This window comes from Peromyscus maniculatus, chromosome 9, assembly GCF_049852395.1.
Source record: "Peromyscus maniculatus bairdii isolate BWxNUB_F1_BW_parent chromosome 9, HU_Pman_BW_mat_3.1, whole genome shotgun sequence".
NCBI classification, from domain to species: Eukaryota; Metazoa; Chordata; class Mammalia; order Rodentia; family Cricetidae; genus Peromyscus; species Peromyscus maniculatus.
Window position 1 is genome coordinate 39,913,921 of NC_134860.1, and position 17,465 is coordinate 39,931,385.

Consider the following 17,465-nt stretch of genomic DNA (forward strand, 5'->3'; position numbering starts at 1 on the left):
AGAAGGGAAAGACCCAGAGAATAGAGTAAAAAAGGACTTTATATATTTATAAATGCCAAATAAATACCAGAGGCCACCCAACGCCCTCTCCCAGACAAGGCTGTCTCCCCCAGCCCTAAGCTTCTAAGGTCTGAGACATCTTGGCCCCAAGCTACAGCCCAAGAGCAGCTGCCAGTCTGGGCTACCAGGGAATTGAGTGGGGATGATCTGTCCAGCCAAGAGTCACTCCCTCTGTGGGAGGGGCCCCCATAGCCACAGGCCTGCGTCCCTACATAGGGCCCTAGAGGGGCCAGACTCAGGGGGAGAAGGTGGTTATCTCGAGAGAGACCCGCTGCCACAGCTCCTTGGTCTGTTTGCTGCGCTTGAGGTTCTGCAGGATGTCGTTGAACTGCATCATGCCCATGGGGGTCAGGCAGAAGGCGCTGCGGGCACTGCGGATCGCATTCACAAAGTCGTCGTAGTCGGCAGGGGTCAGATGAATTAAGCGGTGATGGATGTACTGGAGGATGGGTTGAGGGGAATCTTAGCACAAAGCGCACACCACGGGGGCCGCCCACCTCCCTTACCATGCTAAGGGCTCTGGTCCAACTGCCCAGGAGGTGCTCCACTTGCTGCATATTCCCTAAGTTATCACCTGCATGTATGCCTGCTGACAGCGCTGCACCAGCTGGTGGAAGGCCGGGGCTCGAAGATGGTTGTGGGCATGAATGGGGTTCAGCCGCTGCAGCGTCTCCATGACGATCTCCTGCAGCACAAACGGGCTCAGCACCCCCTTGGCTGCCCCCACACAGAACTGGTGCACGTAGTTCACTCCTGGGGGGCAGGGGGAGGGGCATGAGACGGGGGTGGCCACCTCTGCCCTAGGGACCCGCTTATATATCTCAGCTCTGGCCTGACAGAGCCTCCCTCCACCCCAGGAGCTGAGGTAACCTTCCGCCCCCCGCGCTTGCACACATACCCGACCAGGGCCTCAACTCTGAGCAAGAGCTAGGAAGGAGGTCTGGGGTAGGAAGGTGGGGTCAGGTCGGGGGCAATGGTCCTGGGGAGGGGAGGTGTTACCCAGCTTTGCTGCCAGCCCCAGCAACCATTTGACATCGTCTGTGTAGGGGGGGGAGCGGGAGAAGTTGTTGGGGTGATCGTTGTGTGCCCGGCGACCCAGCATCTCCAGTGCCAGCATCCCTAGGAAACAGATGGGCACACAATCCGTATATCCTCCACCTTTACCCAGCTTGGTACCTGACCCAGGGGAGGAAGTCCACGGAGAGCCCTCCTCACGCAGCTGTGGGTAGGAGTAGAAGGGGCATCTCACCAACACGGTAAGCAGCATGCAGGTGGTGCAGGCTGTGTGGACTGACTGGCTGGCTGTGTGTCTCCTCCTCGGGCGGTGGAAAACCTCCGCTTACCAGAGGGCTGGGCTGCGTGGTCAGAGCCGGCAGTGAGGCACCCTGGATGGCTGGAAACGTGGATGCCGGGTGGACACTGCTCACTGAGGGTAGGATGAGAGGCATGTGAGGGAGGATGTGCAGAACAGATTCCCCCCACCTCCCATGTCCTGTGCACCTCCCCTCCATTCACCTGCTCCCTGTCCCAGAAACTCACAGGCCACACTGGTTGGCAGTGGGAGCCCTGGCTCTGTGTGGTAGGGATGGACTGTGATGGGAGCCATAGAAGGGACAGGGAAAGTTACAGCAGTGGCAGCAAGTGAGGGAGGAGTCACTGAGTAGGGGTACTGAGCCCCCAGGAATGCAGGATGCACACCCTATACACATGGGGAAAGAGCAGACACCAAGTTATGTTCGTGACAAGTGGGCATTCCTACATGCTTAATTGCCCTCGGTCTCCCTCCATTTACCCTCCATCCCTCCAGGCTCCTGGACTGCCCTGGCACACTCCCAAAGCACTCTACTCCAACCCCTATGAACTCCTGGTGTTCTCCCGCACGCCCCGCACGGCCCGTAAACCACTAGTCTCACCTGTGGGTATGCAGAGCTGGGCACAGGGAAGACGGCAGGCCGGGGCATGTGAGGCATGGGGTGGGCGGGGTGGGCGGGGTGAGTGAGGTACTGCGGGCTGCAGGGCAGGTGAGGCTGGAGAGCAGTGTAGGGGTGCAGGCCCGGGGAGTGACCGTGCCCCAGGCCTGGACCTGGGTATAAACTGGACCCCACTGAGATGACTGGAACCACTGTGGCTGCTGCTGTCACTGCTGCTGCAGCCACTGTAACAGGTTCAGTCCCTGGGGCACCCCTGCCCTCGGGCAGCCCCCGCCCAGCCTCCCCAGCAGCCCTCATCCCACTGCCGCTGCAGCTTGCAGCCCCTTCACGGGCTGTGGATGAGCCGCCTGCGGTCTGTTCATAGAGCCAGAACCACTGGTGAGCAACCTCAAACAGCACTTCAGGGTATACACCCCCACCCTTGGCTGCCTCTTCCACTGCCATGCAGGCCTTCTCCAACATGAGGTTATCCTGGAAAGGAACACGGAGCATTAGGAAAAGGGGCTTAGCCAGGAATGATGGCTAGTTGAGGGGGGCATCGGAAATCAGGGTCAGTGCTCACAGTATCAGCAGTGAGTGCTTCACACAGACACTGGACAAATAACCTGCCACTCAGAGCTCATTTCTCTAAGGCCACCCTCGGGGGTCATCCTGGTCCCTAAATGTAAGCCTCTATTTCCTTGTGTATGTAATGTAATGTAAAACCCTAGCTTTAGGATTATAGCAGGATAAATATCATAGAAGGCAACACATAATACATGAATATAAAGGATGAATGTGAAAATGTGAATTCAGATGATTGACTGTCCCTAGTTGGAAAATTGGAACACTGACACGATAGCTCGAGTGGAAAAGACCACTTTCATGCCCCAACAGGGCCAGAGCGGGCGGTTCAGCTGCTTGCCTGGTCTGTGTGAGGGAGGCCCTGGAGTCAATTCCCCATAAACACATAACACATACATTGGAGAGAAAGAGGGCGAGAGAGACACAAGATTATCTCTAGGCTGTGTGTGTAATTAATACACAAAATATGAAATTCATAATTAGATTGGGGTTCTATCCCCAAGATAGCTCATATTTAGGAAAATATTCTGAAACCTAAAATCCAAAACACTTCTAATCCTGAACCTAACAGATACTCAACCTATAATATGTGAAATGTCACAATGAGAGAAAAATTAGATACTTCATAAACTCTTAAATATGGGGAAATCAAGAGGGCCCCTAGACCCCAAATAATAGCATGTCCCAGCTACTCAGAAGGCTGAAGCAGAAGTAAGTTCAAGCCCATCCTAAGCAACTGAGGGAGGGAGGGAGGGAGGGAGGGAGGGAGGGAGGGAGGGAGGGAGGGAGGGAAGGAAGGAAGGAAGGAAGGAAGGAAGGAAGGAAGGAAGGAAGGAAGGAAGGAAGGAAGGAAGGAAGGAAGGAAGGAAGGAAGGAGGAAGGAAGGGCCACAAGATAGCTTGTAGGTGAAGACACTTGCTGCCAAGCCTGACAACTTGAGTTTGATTCCTAGGGCCCACACGGTGTAAGAAAAGAACTACAAGCTGTCTGGCCTCCTCACAAACCTACTGTGGCACACACCCCACCCCATCATATACACACACAAAAGTTGTTTAGGAGGAAAAATGCTGCGCCCTTAAGTTTCCCCATGCACAGACAGCTGAGAGCAGAAGTACCTGTTCCTTGCACTGCACCAAGGCTCGTTGAATTTCATTGGGGTTCAGGGCATGGGCATGAGGCAGGCAGCTTAGAGCCAGCTCTGCCGCTGCCCTCACCATGTTGGAGTCTCGTGCCCGTGATGCTCTATCAGCCAGTGAAGCAACCTCAGGAGGTGTCAGATGCCCATCCCAGCATTCCACCAGTATAGTCAGGGCTGCACTGCCGATCTCCATTGCCTGCCCTTTAGGGGGAGAAAAGGAGCAGAGTGGGCACCCCTGGAGCTCTGGGGATGCTGTCTGTCACCAGGTCAGCAGTGTCACAAAGACTCTTAAGACCCTTACTTCCAGTTCACCTCCATCCTACAGCACATCGGGACACTGGACTAACCTGTAATCCAGGACACGTGGGAAGAATAGGTACGGGAGAGCCAGTTAGGAGAGACAAAGTTGTGCAGGCCAAGGGCATAAAGCCCAATCTCAAAGGCGCAAAGGTGCAGGTTGCGGTGAGGACCCTGATGGCCTCCTGAGGAAGATGGATGTGTGAAAATGGAGGTGCTGCTGTTGCCCCCTGCCTTGATCAGAACTGTCTTCGCCAATTCGAAGTAGAAGTGTGCAGCTGCCTCTGACGGCTGATTGGGTACGTGGGGGGCATGACTCTCAGGGCGGCGGCCCTTGTAACACCTGAAGGAGCAATGGGTATTGACAGGGTTGGAGTTTCTTCAAAATCGTGTCCAGGAGGTGAGGAGACCTGGGTAAGTAAGGCAGTTAGGGACAACAGCTGGCCGCACTAGGCGTTGGTTTGGAGGATGGGCTAGATTAGAGAGCTGGGCCTTCCTCCCACTGACCTGCCAACTTCAACCGTCTTGGCCCGGGCCCCTCCACTGGCACTAGCCCGGCGGCTTCCACTGGAGGATGAGGAGCCCAGGGAGTCTGAGGAAGAGCTGCTAATGCTGTCACTATCTTGTCCTCGACCCCAGGAAGTAGGGGCCCAGCCCCCTCGAAGCGGCCTTCGGCTTAGGGTGGGAGAGCTGTCCGACGTAGTTTCAGGGGCACTGCTGTCAATGCTGGCCATGCCTAGTACCCCAAAACAAGCCAGTTTCGGGAATCAGGAGTGCCTGAAGTCAGTCTCCAGCCTTCCCGACTAGCCTGCCCTCCGTGCCATCCCACAGGTTCTCCTACCTGTGTGCTTCTTTTTGGGCCGCCCTGGGGAGCCCCAGCCTCGACCATTATAGCCTCCACGACTGCCAAGAGCCAGGCGGCTAGGAACCTTCCCCTCCGGCCGTGGGGTCAGAGCTGCCTCAGGTGGGAGACCCTCACAGGGGGAATGTGGGGAGCTTTCTGAGTGAGAAAGTAGGATACTGGGATGAGGACAGGGCACCACATGACTGGACCACTCACCCCCTGCCCAGTGCCCCCCCTCACCAGGCACACTCTTCTCTGTGAAGCCCTCAGTGGGACCTGGCCCAGCCCCGGTCACATTCCCTGCCTGAGCAGGCCCTGCCGAGCCTGAAGTCAGAGGCTGCAGGGCCCCGGGCGCAGCTGGGGCCCCGTGCTTTGAAGGAGATCTCTGGTTGGCTGTGGCCGGACGGCTGGATGAGTAGAAAGAACTCAGTGTCTGTGGCTTATGTGTCTGGCTTTCTCGGTCCAAGAGTTTGTCTAAGATCTGGAGGAGAGACAAGCAGTAACATGACCTCCTTTATTTCCTGAACTCTGTTACCTTCCTTTCTTCCTGAAGCAGCCTAATGCTACCTCCTCAGGTAGTCTTCCCCAGTTGTAACTACAGGATAACCTCCCAGCTTACATGGCTCGGAATCTTCCATAACACTTACCTGAGGACTGAATATACTGATATTCAATAAATAGTGAAATAAATGAATGATTGACTTTATGCTCTCTGCTTCTCTTCTTCCACCTCATGCCCAAGCATACCTATAAGAACCATTGGTCTCTTGTTCTTTATGAGAAGTCTCCAAGATTCTCTACTTACCTCCTACAGGCAAACCAGTACTTTGGTCATTGTACTGGGAACTTCTGAGAAAGAGAGTGACAGTGTGCTCACTTGTTGCCTGGCAAAAACCCAGTACCTCAGTCCCTTACCTTCTTGAGCTTGGCCTGGTCATCCTTGTAAGTGATCATGAGTGCTAAGGCCAGGTCACCCTTCTCCCGGCGTGTGCCTTCACAGAGGAGGGGATGTTCTGCCTCGCTCACGGTTGTCTTCATGCCTGTGAGGTGGTACTCTTGGGGATTAGGAGTGGTCATAGCTCCAAAGACAGCAGAAGCACATAAGCCAGAGCCAGCCACCAGCTCATGAGAAAAAGGTCCCCAGCTTATCATATACAGCCTTAGCTCTGTCCGCCTTCCAAGACGTTTGTACCCTGTCCTACTCGGCTGGAATTCAAGGTGTGCAGCACCACACCCAGGCACATCCAACTTTTTGTTTGTTTGCTTGCTTTTTTGAGGCAAGATCTCATGTAGCTCAGGCTGGCCTCACACTTGCTATGTAGGCAAGGATGAAAAACTCCTGATCCTCCTGCCTCTACCTCCCAAGTACTGGAATTGCAGGCATAACCATCGAATTTGGTATATGATATGAGTCCATTCCTGACAATTTCCTGTCTATAACTTCCTGATCTTTTAACCTACATTACATAATCTGTCACCTCCCTGAGACCTTTCTTTAGATTTTTATTTTGCTGCTCTTTAAACACCTACCATATGTACCACATATTTAAATTTCATTTATTTTATTTATGTGTTTGGCCTACATGTATGTTTGTACCATGTACTTGCAGTGCCTGTGGAAGCCAGAAGAGAGGGCATTTTATCCCTTGGAAAATGGAATTACAGATGGTTGTGAGCCATCATTGGGTGCTGCAAACTGGACCTGGGTCCTTTGGGAAAGCAGCAGGTGCTGGTACCTGCTGAGCCATTTCTCCAGGCCTGCTCTAAATTCCTGACTGTGTCATAAGCACTAAGTAGATGGTTCACACATGTACTCTTGACTTTCCCATCACAACCCCTCAAGCTCTGAGCCAGGCTTTGCTCATGGACATGCTCAAGACAAGACACTTACCCAAGGCAGCAACTGCCGCTTCAAATCCCAGCTCCTCATCTCCAGGCATCTCATTATTCCAGTTGCGACTTGGGGGCCGGGAACCCGTGGGAGAAACCACTAGATGAAAATGGGTTAAGTCAGGCAAACAAAAGTACCACAGGAAAGAATGCAAAGAAATCCAAGACCCTCATCATCCGAGACCTACCCATGAAGCTGCCTGATGGGTCCTAAAGATGGCTCAGCCCGAGTCTTACCGTTCTTGGGTTTCCTTTAAAACAAACAAACAGCTACCCTTCTCCCCACAAGTTCTCCACTTACTGCAGGGCAGACACTGTACCTGGAGCACAGAGAACATCAAAGATGAAGCTGGCCAACATGAGGGGCAGCACTGGCCGATAGTCACAGAGTGTGCCCTCCCGGAGTTCCTCTGCCCGGCACCGCATGGTACTCATTTCACTGGGACCCAGAGGGATCTTCTTGAGCAGAGCAGCCACCTCAGATTCCTGATATGCCAACTTTACCTGAGAGTACAGGAAGGAACTCAGACCACCTGTACCTCAATGGAGATGAAGAATGTGACACGATTAAGACTCAGATGGAACCTCTGACCTCCAAGGCCTTGGTGGAAGCAGGGGGCCGCTGGAGCTCCAAGGCAAACATGCCAACTCGAAAGGCCAGGTTGTGGTGCTCTGGGCGCTCACTGAGCACGGTCAACAGGAAAGCTGCTTTGGTAAGGGTGTTGGTGGCCACCCAGGTCTGACGGCTTGTGGATACCTTGTTTTTCTTGCCCTACGTGGAAGTGCAGAGTAGGACAAATGAGTCTGATTCACCTCAGTGGAGGTAGAAGGAGGCTCTCCTTTGGGGTGGGAACAGGATCAGGGATAGTGAAGCCAGGAAAGTAGAGGAAGGAGGTCTCTCTCACCTTGGCAGGGGGCGGCTCTACCTTGAGGTCAGGTGGGTTGGCTAGCAGGTCCTGGGCAAGCTCCACGGTGAGGCGGGAGGCCTCACTGCTGTAGCCATGGGCATGCAGGGCCTCAGCACAGGCAAATAACACCTACAGAACATAGGACCACAAGATCAAAGGCCTCCCTTGGAGAACATCACACTTGACTCTGTAGCACATATCCTAAAGCACTGGCCCATGCTGATCCTGGGCAGACCATACGAGTTCAGTCTGGTTACAGACACAACCAACATTCAAGATTATGTGACACCAAGTAAGAAAGGGCGAAAGAGGGGCAAACGGATAGGATGGCTTGTACGGACTCGGAACGGAGGATCACTGCTACTCTCATCTGTGGCAGGGGGTCATCTCAGGTACAGTAGGCTAGGGGAGCCAGCAGAGGCTGTGGGAGCTCAAAGAGACTTCTCAGAAGACAAGGGCTGTTTTATTTTATCTGAGCCAGGGTCTCACTTTGTAGCTCAAGCTGGCCTCCAACTGGAAATTCTCCTGCCTCAACCTCCCAAGCACTGAAATCACAGGCATCTGCTACCACACCTGGCAAGGAGGGGATTCTGAGTTCATCAACCTATGTACCTATCTCTCAGAAGGTCTCTAAGACCTGAAGAAAGAACAAGAGCTAACCGAGCCTGGTGAGAAGAGAATTCCAGGCAAAAAGGCCAATTTGTACCTAAGTATGTAGGCAAGGGGAGCGTGGTAAGCTCCAGGACTAAGTGACCTGCACAGAGGATGAAAGACAAAGTCAACCCTGGAGAAAGTGGCCCAGGTCAGACAGCGTGGAGCCCCACAGGTCACACCTAGGACCTTCATCTTTATTCTAGGGCAGCAGCCACCACTGAAGACTTAGCAGTACTCTGACACAGTATCTGAGAAGAGTCCAGAAAGTGTCAACGTGGGGGCAGTAGAGAGGACACACTGCAGACCAGGAGGCCGATTAGGATACCCTGCAGAACGTCGACAGGCATGCTAATGATCTTGATCCTGCCAACGAGGGCCACTGGGCCCCTCTTAGATTGCAAAGGAACACCCACCCTCCCTCGCTTCTCCAGTCCCCTCACCTCCATTCGGCTCTCCTGTTCCAGTGGCTTCAGCCCAGCAAACAGGTCGTGCTCCTCCCCAGCCCCACCCTCGGCCTTCTCCTCCTCGCCTCCAGCCCCGTCCTGAGCATTCAGGTAATACGCTTGGTAGTCATCCTCCTCCTCTCCAATTGCAGGAGCCGCTTCTGTAGTCTTGTGGAGCCCACTGCCACTGTCGTCTGTGGAAGGCAGGTCATCTCGGGCACAGACCTCCCCGGGCAGCAGGCTAGGGCGGCCAGCAGAGGCTGTGGGAGGTTCAGGTCCTTCTGAGAAGTACACACCAGCATCTTCCTCGTAAGTATCTGGGGGCTCGGGCAGGAAGGTGGAAGGTCCTCGGGAGCCAACCGAAGGACAGGGAGGGGGACTCTCAGGAAATCCACCAAAGGTGCTGGCCTCTGCGCCCAGGGCCAGGCTGCTGTCGTCCAGGCTCATCTCTGCCAGGTCTGGTTCCAGGGAGCTGTCTTCACTGCTCAGCCGCCGTTTGCCCCCACTGCCTGACGAGCTCTTGCCCCCGCTGCCGGTGGCACCCAGGACCTTGGCCTTGCCCCCACCTGCACCCATCTTATGCAGAGCCTTATCTCCTCCTTCAGCAGAGAGGCGGCGGGGACCCCGTTGTGAGGAGACCCCCTCACCCAATCCTTTGCGCTTGGCCCCAGGTTCCTTGGGCCTCACAGCTGGCTCAGTAGGAAGAGGTCGGGGTCGGGACTCTTCCAGGCCCCCAGATCGAGAGCCTCCGGACCTAGCAGGCAGAGCCCGGGCCCAGCACAGGGCCAACTTCCGGTCAGTGCCACTGTAGGTGACACCGGGAAGGGGGTAGGCCTCTTCCCAGTTAAAGTAGCAGGCCTCCACTGCTGGCCGGAAGCCAGGGAAGAGCCTCTCCAGGGTCTTCTTGTGCTGTCCCCGCTTGACATTCTCAATGACCTTCAGCTGCCACTGACGCAGCTGAGCGCACAGTTCCCGGCGGCTGTGGAGACAAAGGGCAGAAGGCTATGGGGGGGCAGGCAGTGGCTGAGACTGGGAAGGAGGAAATAAAATAGGAATACACCCTCAAAGGCATAGAGAAGGGGCGCAGTGGGGAGGGCCCGGAGGGAAAGAAGAAAGCCTGTCAGAAACAGGACTCACAAATCCCCGGCAACACCAGTGCTCAGCACTTCCCATTCCCCCCCCACCCCCCCAGGAGAGAAATCCCCACACTCGAGGAGGATACCAGTGTCCAGGCTGTCCTGGGCTGGCCTTGTCAGGATGTGGGGATCCTGGGAAGACTCACCGCTGAGGGCTGAGGGCAGGGTCCAGCACGGCCAGCCTCCACAGTGTGACCATCTCATCACACATACTTGCACATGCGTGGGCTGCTACCTCTGACTGCCCATTGCTGCGGCCTGTGTGACCACTGGCGCTGCTGTGTGAGGCTGAGGTGCGCACACTGTACCACCAGCCCGTTATCTGGAGACCAAGAGAACTGTGAGGTGTACCATAGCTCAGGAAATCAAGAAGCCCCTCCCTCCTCCCAGTTCCTGTCAGAAAGAGGAGACTTCGATGAGCGGGAAAGAAGGAGCTACCGCGCAGCTCCCGTCCTGAGGTGTTACCTGTTCATAGGTGAGGCACTGGTCAGTGAGGATCTCCAGCAGAGGGGCAGCATTGCTGTCCCTGCGCTTGAACATCTCTCGAACAATGCTGAGCAGGTTCCAGACACCCTCAGGCTCTCGGCCCCTCAGAGGGCGTAACAGACATGCCCATTCAGCAGCGGCAGGAGGTTCCGTGGAAGACAGATACATAGAGTTTACATCACTGTAAAAGGAACAGAGAACATGAGGAGGAGGAGGTAGGGCTGAATGAAGGGGGTTAAAACAGAGTAGGGCTTTGATCTAGAGGGAATCCTGACGCAGAATACAGAGTGGAGGAGAAACCTGAGACAAAATCTTGACCTTTCTCTGCGTCTGCATCAGTACGACCAGCCAAAGGAGGAGAAAAAAGGACCTGACTCCGCCCAGATAGAAACCCACTCTGACTGCCCGAGGTCATCATTGCTCATAATTCATCACTGGTACCTGTGTGCTGGGTACCATCCAATGGAGGGATGAGAGTGGGGGACACATGCATTAATAGAGCACAGCTCTATGGAGGGAGGCCTGAGGAAGTACCTCCTACTCAACACAGATTTATGTGCAGAGATCCAGTTTACCTGAAGACCACGGGAGAGGGGCCACAGAACTTATGCAACGTCTTCTTTATGTTGTCAGTGAGTGTTGACTCATCCAGATACCAAGTGCTCTGCTCTGAAGCTGAGGGCCCTGCTGTAGGGTCTGGGAATGACAGGCGACCAGTCACCGATTGATAAGGACTCATTCCCCAGACAACAAGGAGCCCTCGGGAAGGGCTGCTCTGTCCTAGCTGCTTGCTGGCTTGCTTGCCCGCCCAGCACACTCACCTGGAGCTCCACAGACTGTGTTGATGGCTGTTGACTGGGAAGAGAGGAGTTCGTCTAGGAGCCGCTGAGCTGTGGGGAGTATCTGAGGGGGAGGTACAAAGGCAGAGAGAACAAGGCACAGTGACTCCAGGAAGGCCAAACCTAACGGAAGGCTGATGCAAAGCCTGCAAGCCAGCAGTGGGAAGATGTGCCCACCTCACCCACCTGCTGAGGGAGCTCACTGATAAGGTACTGAGCGAATTTCTGAAGCTGGTCCCTTTGTAGCCGAGACAGGGACTCTGAGACTGGAGCCCGCAGACAGACTGCAGAAGCCTGAAAGAGCAGAGAGAAATAGGGCCACCTGAGAAGCGGGTTTGGAGCTGCACCTGAAGAGAGGTGGGCAAAGGGGAGGTAAAGGGGCTCACATTATGGCCAGGCATGCAGCAGAGAGGGGAATGGAGCGTAGGATAGGGCCAGGATAAATTGGGAGGGCCTCACGTTGTGAATGCGGAAGAGACAGAGGGCCACGACATGGGTGCACCATTTGGCCCCAGCGCCACAGGTACAGCTACAGGAGGTGACCCGGCAGCGGTCAAACATCACAGCCACATTGTAGGCCCCTTTGGGGGGGACCATCTGCGGTGGCACCACTGTAGCACTCAGATGGAACCCTACGGAGGAGAGACAAGGCCATGGTCAGAGTGGCTGCCGAGACCAGAGTCTGCTCTCGACCCTGGCCCCATACTTATTTATATGCAGTAATTCATGTTTTGTTTGGTTGATTGTTTTTTGAGACAGGGTCTTTTATGTCGCTGTCCTAGAACTAAGTGGCTGTCCTCGAACTCACTATAGAGACCAGGCTGGCCTCAAATTCAGAGATCCATCTGCCTCTGCTTCCTGAGTGCTGGGATTAAAGCACGTGCAACCATGGTCAGCTGCAAAGGTTCTCAATCTTGAACACCAGTGAAGAGAGGAACAAGGTTACCACAGGGCATGATGGAACCCTTACCTATCTGCAGTGGATCTTTCACAGCCCTCATGCGGAACAGCTGATCCCCTCGCTGGAACTCATCCGCACTGCCATTGGCTAGGCATGAATACAGACTGGGGGAAGAAGAGGACATGGCCACAACCCAGCAAATAACCTTCCCCAGACACTGTTCCAGGCAACTCTCTCTATTAGCAGGCCTTAGGGGGAAATCCCAGGCACTCCCCCTTCCCTTATCTTCCTCTTAGCAGTTCCAACTACAGTATCTCTTTGTCCTGCGGAAAGCCCAGCGGCCAGTATGAGATAGCAGAACTCCATTGCCCGGTATCAGTTCTCTGGACTCACCGAATGTCCTCTTCATTTTCAGGGAAGCTCCAAAAAGCAATCCGGAGTTGGAGTTGTTCAGGCACTGGCGGATAAACTTTTTCCACCACTTCAAATGGGATGTGAAATGCCACCTGCTTTGCTGACAACTCCACCAATGGGATTACCAATCCATCTTTCAAAACAAAGATTGGGATGGTGGAAGAGAAAGGATCATAATTATTTTTGCCATAATTACTTGGTACCAGTACCACACCCTGGGTACCTGTGCACACACACCCTCTTCTTAAAAATATATATTTTGAAGGCTTTTTGTTTTCATTTTCTTTTTATTGTTGCTTTTCGAGACAGGGTTTCTCTATGTGGTCCTGGCTGTCCTGGAACTTGCTCTGGAACAGCCTGGGCTCAAACTCAGAGATCCACTTGCCTCTGCCTCCCCAGTGCTGGGATTAAAGTATATGTTACCACACCCTGTATTTTTAAGTTTAATTTTTATTTATTTATTTATGGGTTGTTTTTTTTTTTTTTTTTTTTTTTGAAACAGGGTTTCACTGTATAGTTTTGCACCTTTCCTGGAACTCACTCTGTAGCCCAGGCTGGCCTCAAGCTCACAGAGATCCACCTGCCTCTGCTTCCCCAGTGCTGAGATTAAAGGCCTGTGCCACCACCACCTGGCCTAAATTTTATTTTATTTTTTTTATTGTGTGTCTGGATGTAGGCTTGTGCATGTGTGTGTAGGGGCCCATGGAGACCAAAGGAACCCCTGGGGCTGGAGTTACAGATGGTTCTGAGCCATCCCACATGGGTGCTGAAAATTGAATGAAGGTCCTATGGAAGAGCAGCAAGCACTCTTATTAGCCTCTGAGCCACCTCTCCAACCCACCCACTTCTTGTCAGGATATAATAACCCTTAAAAGTCCTTTTGAGAGCGGGCAGCTGGGCAGTCTCCAGCCACACAGTCAGCTGGCCACCTCAAGCACAGAACAGTAGATAGCAGGGAGATTCTAGGAAACTCCTGGTTTGCCAGATAGGTGTGTTCTAGGACTCTTGGCAGGTAATCTACCCACAGGCCTCAGCACCAAACTTGCCACACTCTCCATTTACATTCACATTGCATTGTACTGAGTCTTCGACATTCACCTCTTTTTACTTGTCCCCTTTTCTCTAAATGACGGCAGGCCCCCGTCTAAGGAGGGAAGATGAGCCAGAACTCAGGATAAATTCAGGGATCTCAGCAGGAAGCAGAAATGTCTACAGGGCTAGAGACTGACTTCCCATCCTGGAAGGCAGGAGAGATAGTTATCCCAGGGCAGCTGGCTGCTGCTCCTGAAATCACCTGGAGCAGGGTGGAGTTAGCACTCAGGGTTTTTCTACACTGTTGTAACAAAAAGCAACAATAGCATAACAGACTGCAGATCTTACAGCAAACAGCTGTATTTGAAGACTGATTTTAAAAGAAGAAGAGGAAGAAGAAGAAGAAGAAGAAGAAGAAGAAGAAGAAGGAGAAGGAGAAGGAGAAGGAGAAGGAGAAGGAGAAGGAGAAGGAGAAGGAGAAGGAGAAGGAGAAGGAGAAGGAGAAGGAGAAGGAGAAGGAGAAGAAGAAGATGATCACAGAACAGAAAAGAATCTTTCAAAAACAACAGCAAGCCTTTGTTGATAAGCAACTGAAGGTGGCTGGGGAGGACATGGGGTAGAAATGGTGTATTCAGGCCAGGTCTGGAAGGCTGTGACAGGAAGGTCAAGACCTGCCTAGACTGTGCAGCCAGGTCCTATCTCAGGAGGAAGGCAGGGAGGGAGGGAGGGAAGAAAAGGGAAAGATCTTGACTTATGCAGGAGGGTATCAATATCTGAAAATCTTCACTACTATGCTTTCAATGACTCCCCCCAAAGTGAGAGAACTTGAAGCCCCCCCTTAATCCACACTCTCAAATATGAAAGAAGCAAGGAGCTCACAAAAGATTCACATTGGAGCTGAGTGTGACCTGTGTGTGTATGTGTGCATACACACACAGACAAGTGGTGTCTCTCCAACTGATGCTGAGTGCTACCACTCCTAGAAAGTGGCACAGGCAAATTTCTCTCCATCCTAAAGGGGCTCCTACAGAAGAGCTTGCAGAACAGGTCTTTCCGAATGGCCTGGCTAGAACACATAAATTAATCCTTTCAACTACTGAAGAAAGCCAGCTTCCACCAAGGCCCAGGACAAAAACAGCCTTGGGCAGAGCAAGGGAAGGATGTGATGATCCTTAAGCCTGTGAGGCTTCTCTTATCTTCACTCTTCTTTCTATTCCCTCCACAAAAGCAAAATTCTTCACAGCACTAATGCCCAGCTTCACTGGCAGACCAAGAATGAATGAAACACAAAAGAAAGGTGCTTCATGAGGAAAGCCCCAAGATAACTTCTCCCCCTCCTGCCCGGACCTCAGCTATGGAAGTCCAAGGCTCCCCCCCTCTGGCCCCAGCCTTGGCTTCTGACAGATGCCAGGAGCAAATCTCTGGTTTAACCCTATGAATTATGACATCTCCTCCACTAGGCAAGATCACCTCCACTTTCCTCTTGGTAGAATCCTTTCCTAGGGCAGCTTATGAGCAGAGATCAACATCCTGGAAGCAAAGCAACCAATGCACCACCTCACAGAGTGACACTTCAAGTGCTAACTTTTTCACCATCCACACCTAACCACATTCTTTTCGGGCTACTTCTGGTTTACTAAAGGCCAAATTCCGTTCAACATCCTTAAAACAGAGAAGGGGTATTCTCCCAGATTCGCTCTCTAAGGCGTAAAGGAATAACAAAAGATCTTTCTGGCCAACCCAGGATGTTCTCTGCCACAACACAAGCTTGCGTGAGCGCGCGCGAATGAGCGCGCGCGGAATCAATCTCTCTCTCTCTCTCTCTCTCTCTCTCTCTCTCTCTCTCTCTCTCTCTCTCTCTCTCTCTCTCTCTCTCTCTCTCTCTCTTTCTCTCTCCCTCCCTCTCCCTCTTTTTCTTTCTCTTCTCTCTTCCGACCCCTTTCTCTCTCCTCTCTCAGCTGGGAAGATGCCACCCCAGCCCTGGAAGGCCAGAAAAACGAGTCCTGAAGTCTGCTCTAAGCTTGGGACAGCTCCCGGTCCGGACAGCTCCCCAGCAAGGCCTACGCGGGGTTTGCCTGCTCCCCTCCCCCTCGCAGCCTTCCCCGCTCATCCTCACCTCGCATTCTGGTACCGCCACTGCCACCTCCGCCACCGCCTCCAGTGGGGGAATTGGGCCCCGCTGACTGTTTGCGCCATCCTCGCCAGTTCTGGCAAAGGCTCTCGGCCTCGGAGATGAACGAACAGAGTGAATCCTCCTCAAAGCGGTCGGAATCCTCGAACGAGAAGCGCTCGCCGTCCTCCCACTCCGCGAACATCAGCTCCATGGGGCCCGCACCCCCCGGGGCCGGGTCTCCCCCCGCGGATCCGGGGCCTGGGCCGCCGGCCGGGGACTGAGGGGAGGCCCGGGGCCTGAGGGGCGAGCCGGGGCTGGGGGTGGCCGGGGCGCTCAGGGCGGCCGTGCCGGGCGAGGATCTCAGGCCTGGGAGGGACACCGGGCCGGGCCTCACCCAACAGCGAGGTGAGAGCGGGGATTGTGGCCAGTCTGCGAGACTCGAGGCCGGGACGAAGCGCTGGGCGGCCAGGGCCTCTAGGCGGCTGCGGCACCGCCTCCCCCATCAGCTGATCCGAACTTCCGGCCGCGCCGGCCATCACCACTTCCGCCCTCGCGTGCTCCGGGACTGGACCGCGTACGGGCGGGTGTAGGGGACACGTGTGTACATTGCCTGCTCTTTTCTCTAGTCCCCCCGCACACACAGCTCCCAGATGTATGGAAACAACTACAGATTCCAGCAGCTACTTGGTGCCCGTAATGTCCCCAAGGAAGAAACTGCCGCCGTTCACGTCGAGAATCACGGCTGTCAGTGGACAGTGCAAATGACCATTGGACAGGTTATTGTCAGCCCCGGGATAGGCCCTGAAGCCGCATCGCCTCCTGGGAGTTGTAGTCCAGAGCCTATAACACGGCCACTTCTATACAGGCGTCTAAGGGGGAGCGCCAGGAAAGAAAACATGTCCTTTTCCTCGGTACGGCCTTTGAATCTAAGGATTTTCAATCTGCATGTGTACGTGCGTGCGCGATGTAGACCTTTTAACAGTCTAGAGAAGCTCATGGATGCCCTCCACTGCCTGTTTATGAATTACACATTAATTAGGTTTAAATACAAGGATCAAGACTTTAATAAAAAAAAAAACCAAAAACCTTGCAATAGTACTGTTTATTTTATTTTTTTATTTTTTTTGTTTGGGACAGGGTTTCTCTGTGTAGCTTTGGAGCCTCTCCTGGAACTCACTCTCTAGCCCAGGCTGGCCTCGAACTCACAGAGATCTGCCTGCCTCTGCCTCCCAGTGCTGGGATCAAAGGTGTGCGACACCACCGCGGGGCAGTACTGTTTATTTGTACAGTAAACGCCAAGAGCGGGCAGAATATTGAATTAATTGATAATGTTTACCTAGTATTTACAAGGCCCTGGGTTCTATGCCCACCCACCACCCACTGAAAACATTGTTTCATATGGACACTAATGCTGCTGTCAGTTGTTTCCTATAACCCTGACTGAAATGCTAAATTTCAGCTGTGATTAGAAATATTTCCCTTCATCCCAGCTCATAGGATTCTTATTACACTACTAGGACTCTACTGACCCTAGGCTGACTCCTTAATCTAAAACACTCAAAAACTGAATTTCTTCATATTACTAAAAGACGCGGAGCGATGGCTCAGAGGTTAAGAGCACCGACTGCTCTTCCAGAGGTCCTTAGTTCAATTCCCAGCAACCACATGGTGGCTCACAACCATCTGTGATGAGATCTGGTGCCCTCTTCTGGCATTTAGGCAGAACACTGAATACATAATAAATAAATAAATCTTTAAAAAAAAAAAAAAAAAAGCCGGGAGGTAGTGGCGCACGCCTTTAATCCCAGCACTCGG

General features: G+C 53.3%; 1 protein-coding gene across 8 annotated transcripts; it reads right to left on the bottom strand.

Moving 5' to 3' along the window:
* Positions 1-21: 21 nt before the first annotated feature.
* Zswim8 (zinc finger SWIM-type containing 8) lies at positions 22-16,149 on the bottom strand. Of its 8 annotated transcripts, none has more exons than XM_016003371.3 (26): positions 15,654-16,149; positions 12,485-12,638; positions 12,161-12,255; positions 11,650-11,822; positions 11,377-11,484; positions 11,173-11,254; positions 10,927-11,047; positions 10,331-10,532; positions 10,012-10,187; positions 8,727-9,708; positions 7,630-7,761; positions 7,317-7,496; positions 7,045-7,228; positions 6,726-6,824; positions 5,750-5,874; positions 5,075-5,315; positions 4,832-4,990; positions 4,498-4,726; positions 4,041-4,333; positions 3,671-3,894; positions 1,974-2,462; positions 1,576-1,759; positions 1,310-1,486; positions 1,060-1,179; positions 635-745; positions 22-499 (listed from the first exon to the last, which is right to left on the bottom strand). In XM_016003371.3, exons 1-26 carry the CDS (start codon positions 15,859-15,861, stop codon positions 39-41), a joined length of 5,709 nt encoding a protein of 1,902 aa, XP_015858857.1. In that variant the 5' UTR covers positions 15,862-16,149; the 3' UTR covers positions 22-38. The 8 variants fall into 8 exon arrangements, with proteins under 8 accessions (XP_015858857.1, XP_076400794.1, XP_006984846.1 ...); XM_076544679.1 differs by having other exon boundaries at positions 1,600-1,759; positions 7,651-7,761; positions 15,654-15,995; XM_006984784.3 differs by having other exon boundaries at positions 635-813; positions 1,600-1,759; positions 7,651-7,761; positions 15,654-15,995.
* Positions 16,150-17,465: the final 1,316 nt, after the last annotated feature.